The sequence below is a fragment of the Lytechinus variegatus genome, chromosome 12 (genome assembly GCF_018143015.1).
Source record: "Lytechinus variegatus isolate NC3 chromosome 12, Lvar_3.0, whole genome shotgun sequence".
Taxonomy (NCBI): domain Eukaryota; kingdom Metazoa; phylum Echinodermata; class Echinoidea; order Temnopleuroida; family Toxopneustidae; genus Lytechinus; species Lytechinus variegatus.
In genome coordinates, this window is record NC_054751.1 from 10,408,947 (window position 1) to 10,426,117 (window position 17,171).

Sequence of the window (17,171 nt, forward strand, 5' to 3'; positions counted from 1 at the left end):
TTGTAAAGTAATGCATGTCTTTACAAACGACTGGAACATGCAACGTCAGCTACATAGGGATCACGTACTATAAGAAAGGGTTACCAGTCGTGACTGGAACATGTTCTAAGGTGCTGAGTCAGTTACATAGGGATATATCATGTAGCACCAGAAATGGTCACCAGTCATGACTGTAACATGTTCTTAAGGTGCTGAGTCAGTTACATAGGGATATATCATGTAGCACCAGAAATGGTCACCAGTCATGACTGGAACATGTTCTTAAGGTGCTGAGTCAGTTACATAGGGATATATATCATGTAGCACCAGAAATGGTCACCAGTCATGACTGGAACATGTTCTTAAGGTGCTGAGTCAGTTACATAGGGATATATCATGTAGCACCAGAAATGGTCACCAGTCATGACTGGAACATGTTCTTAAGGTGCTGAGTCAGTTACATAGGGATATACCATGTAGCACCAGAAATGGTCACCAGTCATGACTGTAACATGTTCTTAGGTGTTACGTCAGCTACATAGGGATATATCATTTATCGCAAGAAAGGGTCACCAGTCGATCGTTAAGTCATTCGTAATCTACAAACAGCTTCGTGAAACACCCACCTGGGGCCCATTTCATAAAGAGTTGCAACTGTTGTAACTTTGCCATAATCGTAACTACCATGGGTAACAGAGCTCAACAGCCAATCAAATCACAATCAATGTGTCCACGTAATAGCAAAGTTACAATAGTAGCAAGTCCTTTATGAAACAGCCGCCCCTGGTCTATAATTATTACAACTTCCATCACAGAAATCAACACATACATAGATACACGTATAATATGAAATACCACTAAGTCAAAAAGTGTGAAGTGGCTTTGAAATTAAATTATCCTCCAAAGGACTAATAGCTTGGACTTGCTCCTGAAACATGGTGGAAATGTACACATCGTCCCTCGGCCTATTTCACAAACTGACAGGCATGTGCATTGCTCTGAAGAAAGATTTATCCAAGACAATTGCTTTTGAATGTTTGCACTACATTTTCAAATACTGATCCCTTCACTTGGAAAAAAAAATCATCTTATAATCAAGGATCACATTTTTGGATTTTATCAGATTTAAGCCACATAATTCTTATTGAATGCATTTTTATTAAAGTTGGGAGGGAACCTGTCTTTTCATATTGCAAACTGAAATGCCTTTTCATGAAATTCATGAATGAAATTGGAAAAGATTTTTTTTCCAGTTTCTGTCAGTTTGTAAAATAGGAGTGGGGTGACATTATACTTCACTGATGTAATATTTCATATGAAAATACAATTTCAAACTCATGAGATTTTGCTCTACCAATTCACTAGTTATTATTCCATTCTAATAATGAATTTACCTTTGCGAATTCAGGACTTTCACGCCTCGTTCAGCTCAGATATACATGTAGTTTAAAAAAACTTCAAAACATATTTTCACTGTTCAGAATTAAAGAGGGCCAATTCATCCCACTTACATACGTCAGTCTTAAATATGATAATTTCTCAAAATTGCATTACATCATAACATATTAAGACAAAAATGCCAGGAGTATAGTGCATATCTGAAAAAACATTGTTGCTGTCTTCAATAAGGAATTTCTTTGATTCAAGTTATTAGGTCACCTAGTGACAAGGTATTTCTTGCCTCGGCTCCATTTTAAATCGATACCTCCTATCCTATTGACTTTGAACAAATTGTTGCTAAGCTTTGCCTAATCACATCTGAATGAGCCCTAACCTTAACTACATGTAAACTATCAAGATCATAGAGCCCCTTACCCTTCCTGCATTGTATCTTATATGTCCATAATGGGGAAAGCAATCAACACATTGACTATATGCCTTGAGTCTAGAACACCTATGAAGACCAAATTTGTGATGTTAAGGTTCTTCATTTCGAATCAATGCAATATTCTGTAATTGCAAGCTGCATCAGAAAATGCTCATACATGTGATTTGATGTAATAATTCTAAATGATTGTGTGCCCACAAACAATGAATAAATAATACAATTACTTTTACTTTACATGATAAAAGATTTGAATCAGATAATTTTAAGCTAGCCATGATCACTAAAAATATAGCAAATATTGCAAACTAGAAGGAAAACAATGTAATAAATACTATAACAAACAAATATGTCCAATGAATCCAATTAATACTGTAAACCAAATTATATTTGGTGTCCCAGAAAAGTGGAACGGTGAAATTTGAGTACTTTGCCTTTAAATGTTAACTTTAAAATATGATACTAAGATCATTGAAATTGGCCTAGTATTCCACAATCTATTCCCACAATTCAGTCATTTACTATATTTCAGAAATGGTGAAAATAAAAAAAGGTCAGAGAATAGCTCATTATATATTGTTTGGAGGGAGTCAGTTGATGCATTTCAACATGAAACTTAAAATATTGATATAAAAAATATGTGGTAAAGGCAATTTCAGACAAATTTGATCCCCAAAATGTGCAAAACTTTGAAATGATGGAATTTTTTAAAATGCACCAGATTAAAAAACAATGAATTCATTCTTTCAGTAGATGATACTTTTCCCAATAATACTTTAAAAATCATGATTTCTTGTTAATTCAAGTAAAGGGCTTCAATCTAATCCAGTCCATTGAATAAAATGTCACAATTTACATTTAAAGGCTAACTTTTCAGAATCCGATAAAAATCAAAACGTTATTACACTTTATGCAGCACACAGAAAGACTGTTCATACTTTGAAACAATACCAAATGTATAAAACTACTGTGCTTGGTAAGTGTTTACAAATCTTTTTACTGTTTAGAAAATAAAAGAAAGGTATAGTGCAGAACTTATCTGAACTTAATCAAGTATGGAATGCATCAGCTTCATGAAAATATATATCTTTATTACAATTACCACAACTTATGATAACACCATTTAAACATTACCCCTTCAAAATTTTACACAGACTACAAGCTCACTTGACAAAAATATGTATTGCATATATACCTGCATAAGAGCATTATTGTCAATCTGTGTAAATTTTAAAGGGGCAATATTCATATGGCTTTTCTATAATGCTGTAACTAGAGCTTATGACAAAAATGACTTCCACAATCATTGCCCGACCCTTATTATGCGACAAGTCAGACCAGCTGAAAAAAAACAGAGGTAAAATCTCAATAGGCTAAAACTCTGGAAGAACTGCAAGAGACTTTTGCAAACCCCCCTTTTAAAGTATAGTTTTGGTAAATCCACCAAAATGCACCTATCACTATTCCAATTCATTGCTAGCTATGGATATGCCCTATAACAGTTATGATGTGGAGGATATGAAATGAAAATGTGTTTTACAGGATAAATTTTGCGATTTTACATGGAAATTTAACTTGATCGGGTCACCCGATCAAATTAAAATATCTGTGTGTTTTTGTCTTTCAATTAAATCCTATTCCAAATCATGGAATGGGCTGAAACTTTCAAGATATGTTCTTTAGTCTGTAACTTTTGGATATCTAATCACTAAATTTATAAGATAAGTGCTTGAATGCCCATTTTTTTAATTTAAAACAAGCATCGCCGAGAGAGGGCGCTATATATCCAATATTTGAATATTTGAAATTTTCTCAGAGAAGTGCAGTTGGAAAAATATCTAATGGTCTCTACGCTTCAGTAAGACTGTCATATTAGATGATATTCGATTATCAATCACATTATTGACCCTTTACCAAAGCTATACACAGGCTTTAAAGTCTACATAATCTTCACCAATAAATCATGCCCACAGGCTTTTTGAAAAAATGGAACACATTTAATAGCCAAAATTGATTTCTTTTGAATAAATTTCACTTTACTTTCCATTTATTAATTTTCCAACCATTCCATAATTTCTATAATGAAGCTATCAAATTTACTGCTGTATTTTTGCTTAATAGTGATTATGAGACAGCTGCACAAAGGCAAGTATTCTTTTGAAGGATTACTTTACAAATAGTATATCGAAAAAAAAGAAAAATAGATGATTGATTTCAAATTGAATGATAAAAAATATGATTGACAATCAAACACACACTGTCAGTCAGCTGCAATATACAAACATCAACTTGATCAATAAATTAATTAAGAAAACTGCAAGAGTGAAAAGAGAGGGAAATTTCCTTTACAATGTAAAAATGGAACAATTATTTGACCACAGTATACCTAAGACACACCTGAAATTATATCCAATGCAAATAATACATCAAAACATCAAGTTATTAACACACAAATATTCATAAATCTCTTTTGCTATATTTACATCAAGGTGAAAAGTATGATTGTTGCGAAGTAATTAAGAAAGACATAATTAGGATTGCATGAGGTAATAAATCTGATGCCCATACATCATTCTTCAGCTGATATGAATGGAATGTACAATCTGAATACCAAAGTCTTCAGTCTTTTGATTGCTGTTGCTCCTCCTCATCAACTTGTTCTCTAATTGTCGGAAACGCTGACTTCTGATACCAAGCTGGGTAGCTATGGGTATGACTGACCGTTGATGAGGGTGTCCTTGATCCTCTGGGACTGTACTCATTGCTGGAAACTGACCAAGCATCCGCTGAGCTTTCCTTTGACTCTGGTGCCACACGCTTCTTCTTCCGCCTCTTCTTTGATGCGCTCTTTGGTCTGCTTCGTGGGACGTCACCGCCTTCAGGTGGCGAACGTACACTCATCTCAGATACGGCTGGAGATTCAATGATGGTGTGCTCCAGAACGTAGTTATCGCTGCCGTCATTGGCATCATGATTTACCGGCTGTCTGCTGATGGCATTCCAGGCTGGGTTCTGCTGCATAAGGTTCATGAAAGACTGCATGTCAGCCTGTGAGAGCTGAGAGTCACCTGAATGGATCAGGGGTGACCTTGAAGACTGTGGCAGCGGTGGGATGCATGGTGTTCTTGAACCTGTCTGAGATCGTTGGAGGAAGTCATTCATGGTATTCATCTGCTCTACAAACCTCTTCCTTCCTTCATGCACATCACCAACTCCTGCACTTTGTCCTGCATGGGAGGCACTTGCCTCTTTGAAGTTACTTGCTGTCAGAGATGACGAAGGACTGTTGAAATCAAGTTCCTTCCTAACCGGAGAGGTGACAGAGCTGTCACGCTTTGGGGCAGGCACAGATGAAGGAGGCTTGGAGGTTGATTCTTTCCTGTGCACTTCTGACTTTGTGCTGTGTTCCTTTGGAATAAGATGTGAAATAGCTTCTCCCAATTCATCAATCCTACGATGAAAAAAAAAGAAAAGATCATAATCTTGTTGAAACAGAGACATATCAGATAGACCCTCCATTCAGCAAAGAACAATTAAATCTTCCTACTAGAACCAGTTGGCCTTTGCATATGAAGCCTATGGGTATTACATGATTCAGTTGTCAATGGGTTAGTTAATTAACAGGTATGGCGATTTTTTCAACACAACATATACATCATATAACATCAGTAGTTTGAGTACCAATTGACTGCGCACTGTTTTAATGCTTACCAGGGAGTGGACAATTTGCTTGCATTGTATCCTGACAACACAATGACGTTGGTATAATCTGTAAAGTGCTTGTATTATATAGTGCTATATGATAATGGAGTATGACTAACAATAAGGGAATGTCATAGCAATAACAGGTATGATAGAGATGACATGCATGACAAAATAGAAGATGAACTTACTTTTTCTCCATGCGCTCCATTCTCTGCTCAAGGTCCTCATGCTGATCTTCTGCCCGGTCTCTCCTGAACTCAGCCGCACACTCCCTCTCAAACAGATGGAGATTCACCTCTTCAAGCTTCCTCTTTTCATGAACTATACAGAGTGATATAAACAGTAAATTGATTAAAGTGTGCATGATTTTAAGTAATCTGTTGCGATGGTTTACAGCTGGTATCTACTTATAACCTAATTTGATGAAAATTAAATAAAAATTAGATAATATTCAAACTACAGGAAGCGTAAGCAAATATTCACTACTGAATGATATGCACCGTATAAGCTAAAACAACAACAAAAAGAGTGGGAGAAAGGGGAAGCAGAAGAAGATATTACAAGAAAAAGAGGAAGAAGAGAAGAAGAAAAGGAAGAAAGTCAGGAAGAAGAAGAGGAAGAAAAGAAGGAGAAGAGGAAGAAGATAAAGAAGAATAAAAAAAAAAGAAGAAGAAAAAAAGAAGAGGAGGAAGAGGAAGGAAGAAAAAAAATGAGAAGGAAGCGAGAAGAAGAGGAAAGAAGAAAGAGGAGGAAAAGGAAAAAAGGATAAAAAAGGAGACAAAGGAAAAGGAGAAGGAGGAAGAAAAGGTTGGGGAGGATGAGGAAGAGCAGAAGCAAGAGCAGGAGCAATGAGATAAGTATGAGATGATGGAGAAGAGGAAGGAATAAAAAGAGAAGGAAACAATGAGGAAGAATACAGGAGAATAACAATAAGAAGACAAGGAAGAAGAACCAGACAAAAAGAAACTTACCTTCATTGTCACTCTTTTCTGTACAAGTTCTAATGCAGAACCTACAAACCCACTGGAGTAATGTGTAGAAATGATAAATAACATTGAGGGGAGGAGGTAGCCATGACTTGTCTTTGAACTCCATCACCAAGAAATAGTACTCAAATCGCCATATGACCAGAGAATTAGCCTGGATATCTTCAAAAATCCGACTGCAGTTTAAAAAAGAATGTTCAGAGATAACAAGAATACTGAAAAAGCTTCCATGAATACTTTGTTTTCTAATGATTTATGAGATATTTAAATTGTTTTGTTTTTGAATGAATTTATAGTGGTGATGTTATTGAAAGCATTTCATAAATATTGATTTGATTAATTGATTTAAAATTGTAAATGTGATGATCTCTTGTTGTCTTTATCATGGGCCAATAAATCCCATTTACTGGAAATTTTCAAATGTTCAGCCATTCTGGATTTGGAATTGCTAAATCTGTCTGTATTATTGAAAATTTTCTAGCAAAATATGTCATAAAGTAATCATTGATAACACATAATAACTGTCATGTAATAGTTGAGAGAACACACATTAATTTAAAGAAGAAACACACAAATTCATTACTAATATGGCATTATACATGAGTGAAAGTTGAAAACTTGACAATTTTTATTTCAATATGTGCTGTCTCACTAATGCAAGACTTGAGCAATCACTCAATTTTTATTAAAAATTGAACAATTGTAGCAATACTTAATATCAAGTTCTTTTGCTCAAGACAATTTATAATATCACATTATTCCTACATTGGGGAAAACTTACTATATGTGTCACATTTATAGTTAGTACATACAAGAGACTAGTACACAACTGATAGTAATCTTGGCCCCATTTTAGCCAACTTTATTTAATCAAAGGGTCATTCCATCTGGATTCACCCAGTGGTTGCACCCGACCGTCTCAGAATTCCTTGTAAATTGGTACACATAAAATTCACCATGGCCCAAGCACAAAACAAAAAAATTATTCAAATCGGTCCGTCGGTTCTCGCGCTATAGCCCGCCCTTTTCTCCTTGTTTTGACAAAAATGGGCGTGACCTTCAACTTTCAATGGCCATTGCGTCATAACGTGTTGACCAATTTTCACGAAACTAGTACCATTTAATAGGAAATTCAGAGAGGAATCCAAAACATGCGTCAAGTGTCAAACACATGAAAAGAAATTAAGCTCATCAGTTCACAAATGAACCATTAAACATTTATGCTCATGAATAGGTATCTGTTTAGGCATTTTTATGTTCAGCAATATATATTATATATACATATTATGGGAGCCTTAAATAAGCATATATACTCAACAATTTGATGATAAAAGTAAACACTTTACTAAGAAGAATATATATATATACATATGTATATGATATATATTGCTGAACATAAAAATGCCTAAACAGATACCTATTCATGAGCATAAATGTTTAATGTTTCATTTGTGAACTGATGAGCTTAATATCTTTTCATGTGTTTGCATACTGTGACTTAAGATTAGAAGAAATCATGTAACTTTTGAACACTTTACTGACATGAATATCAGTATGTGGGACTGAAGTGAAATTTCATGGTATCTTTGGAAGAGTTTTTAAAGGTGAAGAAATAAAATATCATCATTGGTTTTAACATATTTTGTCAATATCATACAAATCATTAACATACACGAAAATCAAGTAAAAAAATTATTTGTCCGGGGGTCAAATTCAAGGTCAAAGTAAAGGTCAAGGGTCATTACCCCATAAATCGCTCCAATACATTATTTGATGCATGTTTTGGATTCCTCTCTGAATTTCCTATTAAATGGTACCAATTTCATGAAAATTGGTCAACACGTTACGACGCAATGGCCATTGAAAGTTGAAGGTCACGCCCATTTTTGTCAAAACAAGGAGAAAAGGGCGGGCTGTAGCGCGAGAACCGATGGACCGATTTGACTAATTTTTTTTGTTTTGTGCTTGGGCCATGGTGAATTTTATGTATACCAATGTTCAACGAATTCCGAGAGGGTCGGGTGCAAAATTGCACTTTCATTGGGTGAATTGGCATGGAATGACCCCAAACCTATTCCCTTCCTCTGTAAAACTAATTTTCCAATACCTCTTTTATCCTAATTTTCCATCTTTCTTCTCACTTTTTTATTTCTTCACTTAATTTGTGTCCTCTTCAAAATAGCATACCTCTTGTAAACACTTCTCATTGTATACCTTCTCTATTCAAATATCTTTTCCCATAATTATTTACTTATCCCAGCCCCTCTCTCTCTCTCTCTTCCTTTCCATGTCTTTCCTTGTCTCTCTTTCTTTCTTTATTTTTTATTATATTCTCTCTCTTTTGACCTTCATTATATTCCCCCCCTTTCTCTCTCCCCCCTCTCTCTTCCCTCTTTCTGTTCTATTCACTCCCCTCTCCCACCTCTCTTATCTTCTCTCCATCTCTCTCCCTCTCTACTCATCTCTTTCTGTCCATCTCTCTCTTGTTCAATTTCTCACCTGAATATAGCAACAAGGAGGTTCAATAGAAGGACATTTCCTATCAGAAGGTATATAGCAAGGAGGAAGACCACCAACATGTTCTCAGTGGGACAAGGGTACCCACCATCCATTCCACAGCCATCCAATTCACCTTAAATACAAACATCAAATATCAATGGAATAATTCATTTGTTGGGTGATAAAAACAACAAATAAGAAATTCATTAATACTACTAAATAGGTTCATTATTGCGGATTGAAATAATCGCTAGAGGGTATTCATTTGTCTCGCAATCTACTATGGTCAACAAGGAAATTCGTGATCACTCTCGCAAAAAGTGTTCACTGGCTTTCTAGGAAATTCGTGATCACTCTCGCAAAGTGTTCACTAGCTTACAAGTTCACGAGCTTTCGAGTGCCGCTGCAACTCTTTATCAAGTGACGGCGTATTTGCATATACCCCCGGCTTTAATATTTGCATAACTCCTGACCAATCACACAACGGATCAGTGCCCACCTATTGTTCTCGCGTTCATGCGTACGGTCTTGGAGATTTGTATAAATAGAGTACGATATCAGATGTTACGATACTGCAACAAATAACAATCAAGATGTAATTTAAATTTCCCTTTTTTTTATTACAGGAAATAATTATACATAAATAAAACAAATAATGATCTAACATAAATCTCTTGAAGTGTCTGATGTACAATCCAGGGTTATAGTTCACTGTTATAGTCCAATATATATATATTCCAGGTAGGCTGGGAAGATTCCTTATTGATGATGGCGATGATGAAACTGATGTTGAAGTCCGATGAATAATAAAAGTCACTGTAACGAGTTGAAATGTCCGTGAAGACGATGTTGATGATGATTAACAGTTAATTTCAGCAATCCATGGGTTGAAACGTGTTCATTGAACAGGTTGATGTTGTTGATGAGAACTGATAATTTCTCTCTCAAAATAACTGCAAACAGTTCATTGATGGTGGGCATAAACTGCTCTGATCTGATCTGGTGAAGTGATCTCATATGATGTGATGTGATCTCCTGCTCTCATATGATGTGATGATCATCTTGAAAAATCTGCAGCTTTATACTAATTACAAGTGTTCTAGATCATTCTCAAATTTCAACTAATCTACAAGCTTCTAGAATTCACTCTTCTGGAAGCTTCTTTATTTCTAAAACATTCTTGAATGACCTCATTGAAATCAACATGGGTAAACAAAATACCTAAGCCTATTCATTTCCACTACCAATACAATTCTATTGTTTGGCTTTTCCCTATTCAACAATAAAACTCCTTGGCCTTTAAATAGGCAAGGCCTGCATAATAAAAAGACATTCTGGAAAGTTCTTTACAAACATGCTGTGGAATGTACTTGATCATTCTAGGCTATTCTTAAAGAGGAAATAACTAATAGATTAATGTAACTGCTTTCACAATTCTTCTACAATTATTCTTATATATAACACCTCCCCCACCGGGAAAAGAAAGCTTTACCGTAGTAAAGGTTTCTTTAAGATTACTTTTTTTCTTTTAACTGCTCAAAGTCATCTTGATAAATCATTTACAGTTATCGTGTACAAAGATATAGTACTTAACGAACATGTTAAAATAAATGAACATCAAAGATGTTTTCTTCAAATGACACACTTGGTCAAAATCATGAATAATTTCACTTTTTATACTCTTGATAGAGCATCAGCAATTACATTATTCTTTCCCTTTATGTGTACAATTTTCAAAGGGAATGGTTGGAGCATTAGGCTCCATCTATACAGTCTTTGATTCTTTGTTTTAAATTTCTCCAAAAACACAAGAGGATTGTGATCTGTATAGACTGTAATCTCTCCATTGGTTAGATACACCTCAAACTGCTGAAGGGCTAGTACGAGACTCAGGGCCTCTTTTTCAATAGTTGAGTATTTCTTTTGAAACCGATTGAGTTTCTTAGAGAAGTAGCACACTGGTTTTTCGATGCCTTCTTCATCTTCTTGGAGCAATACTGCTCCTACTCCAACATCACATGCATCAATAGCTACTTTGAATGGCTTTGTGAAGTTTGGAGCTGCCAAAACAGGCTCATTCACCAAAATGTCCTTTAATTTCTCAAATGATCTTTGACATTCGTCAGACCAAACATACTTCACTTTTGCCTTCAGCAGGTTTGTCAGAGGACTAACCACTGTACTGAAATTTGGAACAAATTTCCTGTAGAAGCCACTCATACCTAAGAATCTGAGCAATTCTTTCTTAGTTGTGGGAATTGGGAAGTCTAAGATAGCTTGTATCTTGGCTTCTCTTGGTAGCACTTGCCCTTGACCAACCACATGACCAAGATATGTGACCTTTGCCTTGGCAAATTCACTCTTCATCAGATTCACTACTAGATTGGCTTTGTCCAGCCTGTCAAACAGTGCTCGCAAATGATTCAGATGATCATTCCAAGTATCACTGTATACTAGGATGTCGTCTATGTATACGACACAATTGTCAAGTCCGGCAATCACTTGATTTGTCAACCTTTGGAAGGTTGCTGGTGCATTTTTCATTCCAAAAGGCATGACTTTGCATTGAAACAAGCCTTCAGGTGTAACAAAGGCTGATATCTCTTTGGCTCGGTCAGTCAGTGGCACTTGCCAATATCCTTTAAGCAAGTCTATCTTTGTGATATAGGCAGAATTTCCAACCCTATCAATACAATCTTCTAACCTAGGAATTGGATACGAGTCAGTCTTAGTTACTGCATTTACCTTTCGGTAATCAATGCAAAATCTCTGAGAGCCGTCTGGCTTTGGAACCATTACAATGGGAGAACTCCAACTACTCTGACTCGGTTCGATTATGTCATTATCTAACATAAACTGATTTTCCTTATTCACCATTTCCAACTTGCTTGGATTGAGCCTATAAGGATTCTGTTTGATAGGTCTTACATCACCTATGTCTACGTCATGTACAGTTAAAGGTGTACGACCTGGTTTGTCTTTACATACATTCTCATATTCTCTTAACATTTCCTCATCAAAATGTCATCTTTGACATAAAAGCACTCAGGAACCTTATCAGCCTCAGCCTCAGAACATGCTTTCTGTGACAAGCTTTTTAATTCTGGGTCTGCCTGTTGTGCCTGTACTAGGGAGGATTTACTAAACAAACTATCATTGTTAGCAACAGAGCCTTCAACACTATCCCCATTCAAATCCTTGAAAAAGGTTTCAGCTAACCAGACATCAGTACTCTCCTCTACATCAGCAGATTCCGCATCATCCTTTTCAGCTCTACGAGTCTGAGACCTAGTAACAACACAATCCGGGAAAATCCCTGGAAAATCTTCCTGCAACAATTCAGTTTCAGCTACCTCAACAGGCTTTTCCAAAACCACTGGAGATGCAACAACTTTATCTCCAGCCAAGTCGTTACCTAACAAGAAATCAACACCTTTCATGGGTAATTCTGGAACGACACCAACAGTCACAGGACCACTAACTAGGTCACACTTTAAGTCGACCTTATGCAAAGGAACCGACATGAAATTTGGGCCAATACCTTGAACTAAGACGTTGGCATTCTCTGAACTCTCCGGAGGAAGAGCCGAATCCCCTGGCACCATCAGGGACTGTGCAGCCCCTGTATCCCTAAGGATCACCACTGACCTACCAGCAGCACCAGTCGAACAAGGGGATACTTCACCAACATGCAAAAAACTTCTAAAAGTTTCATCAACCTGTTTGACTTTATCAGCAAATACCAGAGAAACACTCTCAACATCTTGATTGGGCTCTGATGGAACAAACTCCATCGAGGGAACACTTGTTTGCTTGACAAAACCCATGTCTTTCTTAGTTTTGGTTGGCATTCCAACCAATTTTCAACATGATTCTTTCAAATGTCCCGATTTATGACAATGAGTACAAATTTTGGAACTACGACTCTCAGACCTTTTGGTTGATTCTGTGCCCGCACTAGCCTGATTCTTGTTAGTGTCTTTATCCTTGCTTGCATATTTTCCCTCACTAGGTTTATTGTGGGATTCAAATGACCCTTTACCTTTCTTTTTCCAATAATTCTTGAAAGGAGGCCTATCTCCACTACCTTTATGTGTGACCTCAAATTCATCAGCTACTATGGCTGCTTTACTGACTTCAGTAACTCTATGGTCATCTAAGTGAGATTTAATGCCAAAAGGAAGACTCTTTTTGAATTCTTCTAGGAGGACAACTTCCCTAAGGTGAACAAAATCTTTGTCAACTTTCAGTGATCTGTACCACTTATCGAACATCATTTCTTGTTCCCTAGCAAATTCAACATACGTCTGGCCTGTTTGTCTTTGCATGTTCCTAAATTTATGTCTGTATGCTTCTGGTACCAACTCATATGTATTGAGAATTGTTTCTTTTACTGTAGCATAGTCACATGATTGCATTTCAGAGAGTGAAGAATAGACTTTTGCAGCCTTTCCAACAAAAACACTTTGGAGGAGAAGAGTCCAGTATTCCTCGGGCCAATTCAATCTCTTGGCCACTTTTTCAAATGACACAAAATATGTATCAACTCCCTCTTCATCAAATTTTGGCACAAGGCGAATGTTTTTCGCCACATCAAAGCCTTGGGGAGATTTATCTTTAACAGAGTTAGTATTAGTATTTGCATGAGCTAACTCCATTTCTTTCAACTTTAACTGGTACTCCAATCTCATTTTCTCCATTTCAATGTTTTCTCTGATTCTTTCCTTCTCAAGGTTTTCTTTAATTCTTTCCTTTTCCAATTCAATGCTTGCCAGTTGGATCTGAGCATCCTCTGACATATTGATAGAAGTTTCAGGCTCCTCTGTAAGCTTCATGTGACTAGCTAACAAGTCAATTATCTCTGCCTTCTTTAAACCTGGGGCTAGAGATACACCCAAATGATCACAAACTGTTATCAAATCATCTTTCTTCAGTGACTTCAAATGATCATATGACAATTCTGTCTTTGCAAGAAATTCTTCAACATCAAATGAAGCCATAGTGAATATATACAAATACAAGCAAGTAATAACACAGTACAGTATATTCTAGAACTTTCCAAAAATTTCCAAAATGTTTCCAATTCAAATTGAGATTTGTTTCAAATTGACTTTCGTCTCAAATTGGTTTTCGTTTCCAGGAAAAACTGTTTTTAATTTCAAACTGGCTTGTACAAATTTGGTTTCCGTTTCCCGGACAAGCCCCCAAAATTATTTGTTACGATACTGCAACAAATAACAATCAAGATGTAATTTAAATTTCCCTTTTTTTTATTACAGGAAATAATTATACATAAATAAAACAAATAATGATCTTACATAAATCTCTTGAAGTGTCTGATGTACAATCCAGGGTTATAGTTCACTGTTATAGTCCTATATATATATATTCCAGGTAGGCTGGGAAGATTCCTTATTGATGATGGTGATGATGAAACTGATGTTGAAGTCCGATGAATAATAAAAGTCACTGTAACGAGTTGAAATGTCCGTGAAGACGATGTTGATGATGATTAACAGTTAATTTCAGCAATCCATGGGTTGAAACGTGTTCATTGAACAGGTTGATGTTGTTGATGAGAACTGATAATTTCTCTCTCAAAATAACTGCAAACAGTTCATTGATGGTGGGCATAAACTGCTCTGATCTGATCTGGTGAAGTGATCTCATATGATGTGATGTGATCTCCTGCTCTCATATGATGTGATGATCATCTTGAAAAATCTGCAGCTTTATACTAATTACAAGTGTTCTAGATCATTCTCAAATTTCAACTAATCTACAAGCTTCTAGAATTCACTCTTCTGGAAGCTTCTTTATTTCTAAAACATTCTTGAATGACCTCATTGAAATCAACATGGGTAAACAAAATACCTAAGCCTATTCATTTCCACTACCAATACAATTCTATTGTTTGGCTTTTCCCTATTCAACAATAAAACTCCTTGGCCTTTAAATAGGCAAGGCCTGCATAATAAAAAGACATTCTGGAAAGTTCTTTACAAACATGCTGTGGAATGTACTTGATCATTCTAGGCTATTCTTAAAGAGGAAATAACTAATAGATTAATGTAACTGCTTTCACAATTCTTCTACAATTATTCTTATATATAACACAGACAATTTTCGTCACTTGATAAAGAGTTGCAGCGGCACTCGAAAGCTCGTGAGCTTGTAAGCTAGTGAACACTTTTTGCGAGAGTGATCACAAATTTCCTAGAAAGCCAGTGAACACTTTTTGTGAGAGTGATCACGAATTTCCTTGTTGACCATAGTAGATTGCGAGACAAATGAATACCCTCTGGCGATTAAGAAATTCATTTTAATAATAATAATAATGGCTGGATTTATAAAGCACTTTTTGCCTGAGGAAACAAAGCGCTGCTATTATTACCCTGGCTCTAGCTCAAGCTACCATCTCCGGCGCTCAGTGCATTCAAGGAAATAATCCTGCTGGGTACCAATTCACTTCACCTGGGTCGAGTGCAGTACATTGTGGATGAATTTCTTGCTGAAGGAAAACACGCCATTGCTAGGATTCGAACCCACGACCCTCTTTTTGAAAGGCGAGAGTCAGAACCACTAGACCATGGTGCACCCACTTTTGTCTCCACAAGGGTAACACATGCAACTGCTTTGTGAAGTAGAGCTCAGCTGCTGTGAAAACAATCACAGGCATACCGGCCGGGATTCAAACCCACAACCTTTTGATTACTAGACCAGCATTATAACCACTAGACCACCAGAGTGCTCTTAGTGATCTGGGCTCAAACTATCCCATAGATTGGATATCAAATCAATAGAGTAATTAATCCATTGGGTGATAAAGTAAACACTCTTCAGATTAAATATATTTTCAGAACAATGTGTCACTGGTTTTGAACAAATCACATAATCTTCATTTGTCATTGTCTAGCAAGGTGTACTATAAAAGCAATCAAAATTTATTATTTACTCATATTATAGTATCAATATGTACAGGTAGCTGGAATATAGTACCAGCAACAAGAAAGTCCCCTCTATATCTATTCCTAGTAATGTATAGGAAAAGAGTGGAAAGCAAAAATGTTTATAAAATGACAGAGCTTTGTTCCACATTAATCATCTTTATACAGCTCTTTAAAAAAACATAGCTTGAAAATGTTAGCTTCTTCAAAGAACTCTCAAATTATATTGCACCTAAATATTTGACGTTTTCTCCATTATAACTGACAATGCTGTTTGGCTCTTTCTTAAATCAACATACATCCATACAATTTTTAAATATCCATTTTATGTTGCGCTACAAATTTTTTCTCATAGAATATCTACATCCTGCTCTGCACTCATTATGATATTTTTAAACCAAACCAATATGCAAATATCTTCACAAGAATCTTGGTTTCTTTTACAGCAATATTGTCAATATTGATACCTTTAAAATCACAACTTTGCATTTATTTGATTTCATTTGATAACTTAAAAAAAAATGATTCTCTATCTAACACTCATTTTCCCAACGATTTAGTATTGTGTGTGGGAAAGTAGAGGATGATTTTTAACACACTTGAAAGAATACTTACCACGCTGTATAGCATCAAGATACAATTCTCCATAAATCTGAAAATAGGGCACTAACAGGGCATTCTTGAAGGAAAACCAACTGATGTCTTGATTAGGAAAGAGCAGTGATTGGCTCGCGAAACCGTAACCAAGCAAAAACATGGTCAAGATAGATAGAAATGCTACCATCTCTTGCATCTGTATAAAACAAAAAAATATGACAATATGAACATTCATTCTTTATTTTGAATTTGACATGATCTGGCCAATACAGAGACACATTATATACTTCATGCGTCTAGAAAGATAAGAGTGATATTTAATGATTCTTTGATATTTTGTACCCCCCCCCAAAAAAAAGGAGCCATGATTATCACATTTGTGAGCAGTACTAGTGGATTATGGTGGTATTCATCCCACCGCTGCCACCATATTAATGACTACCATGCAATTCAATAGTGTATATCCTATATATCTCCTACTGGAACCGGGACCACAAAATGATACTGCAACATTTCTTATATATTATAGTGATCACATTCATAGTCAATGCAGTGAATTTAGATGAGCATGCTTGTGTACATGTTGGAAAAAAATTCAGCAAGGGGTCTCAGCAGTATTTTTGTTTTGTTGGT

At 36.0% G+C, this 17,171-nt stretch overlaps 1 protein-coding gene across 1 annotated transcript in view; it reads right to left on the minus strand.

Annotated features, from left to right (window-relative positions):
- Positions 1–3,674: 3,674 nt before the first annotated feature.
- The window catches only part of LOC121425002 (transient receptor potential cation channel subfamily M member 1-like), a 30,782-nt gene continuing 17,285 nt past the window's right edge, over positions 3,675–17,171 (minus strand). The window contains exons 19-23 of the mRNA XM_041620917.1: positions 16,557–16,734; positions 8,995–9,127; positions 6,481–6,671; positions 5,698–5,830; positions 3,675–5,255 (exon numbers count right to left, since the gene is read on the minus strand). Coding sequence (XP_041476851.1) covers positions 4,424–5,255; positions 5,698–5,830; positions 6,481–6,671; positions 8,995–9,127; positions 16,557–16,734 — 1,467 coding nt within the window. The 3' untranslated portion in view covers positions 3,675–4,423. The remainder of the gene's footprint in view (positions 5,256–5,697; positions 5,831–6,480; positions 6,672–8,994; positions 9,128–16,556; positions 16,735–17,171) is intronic.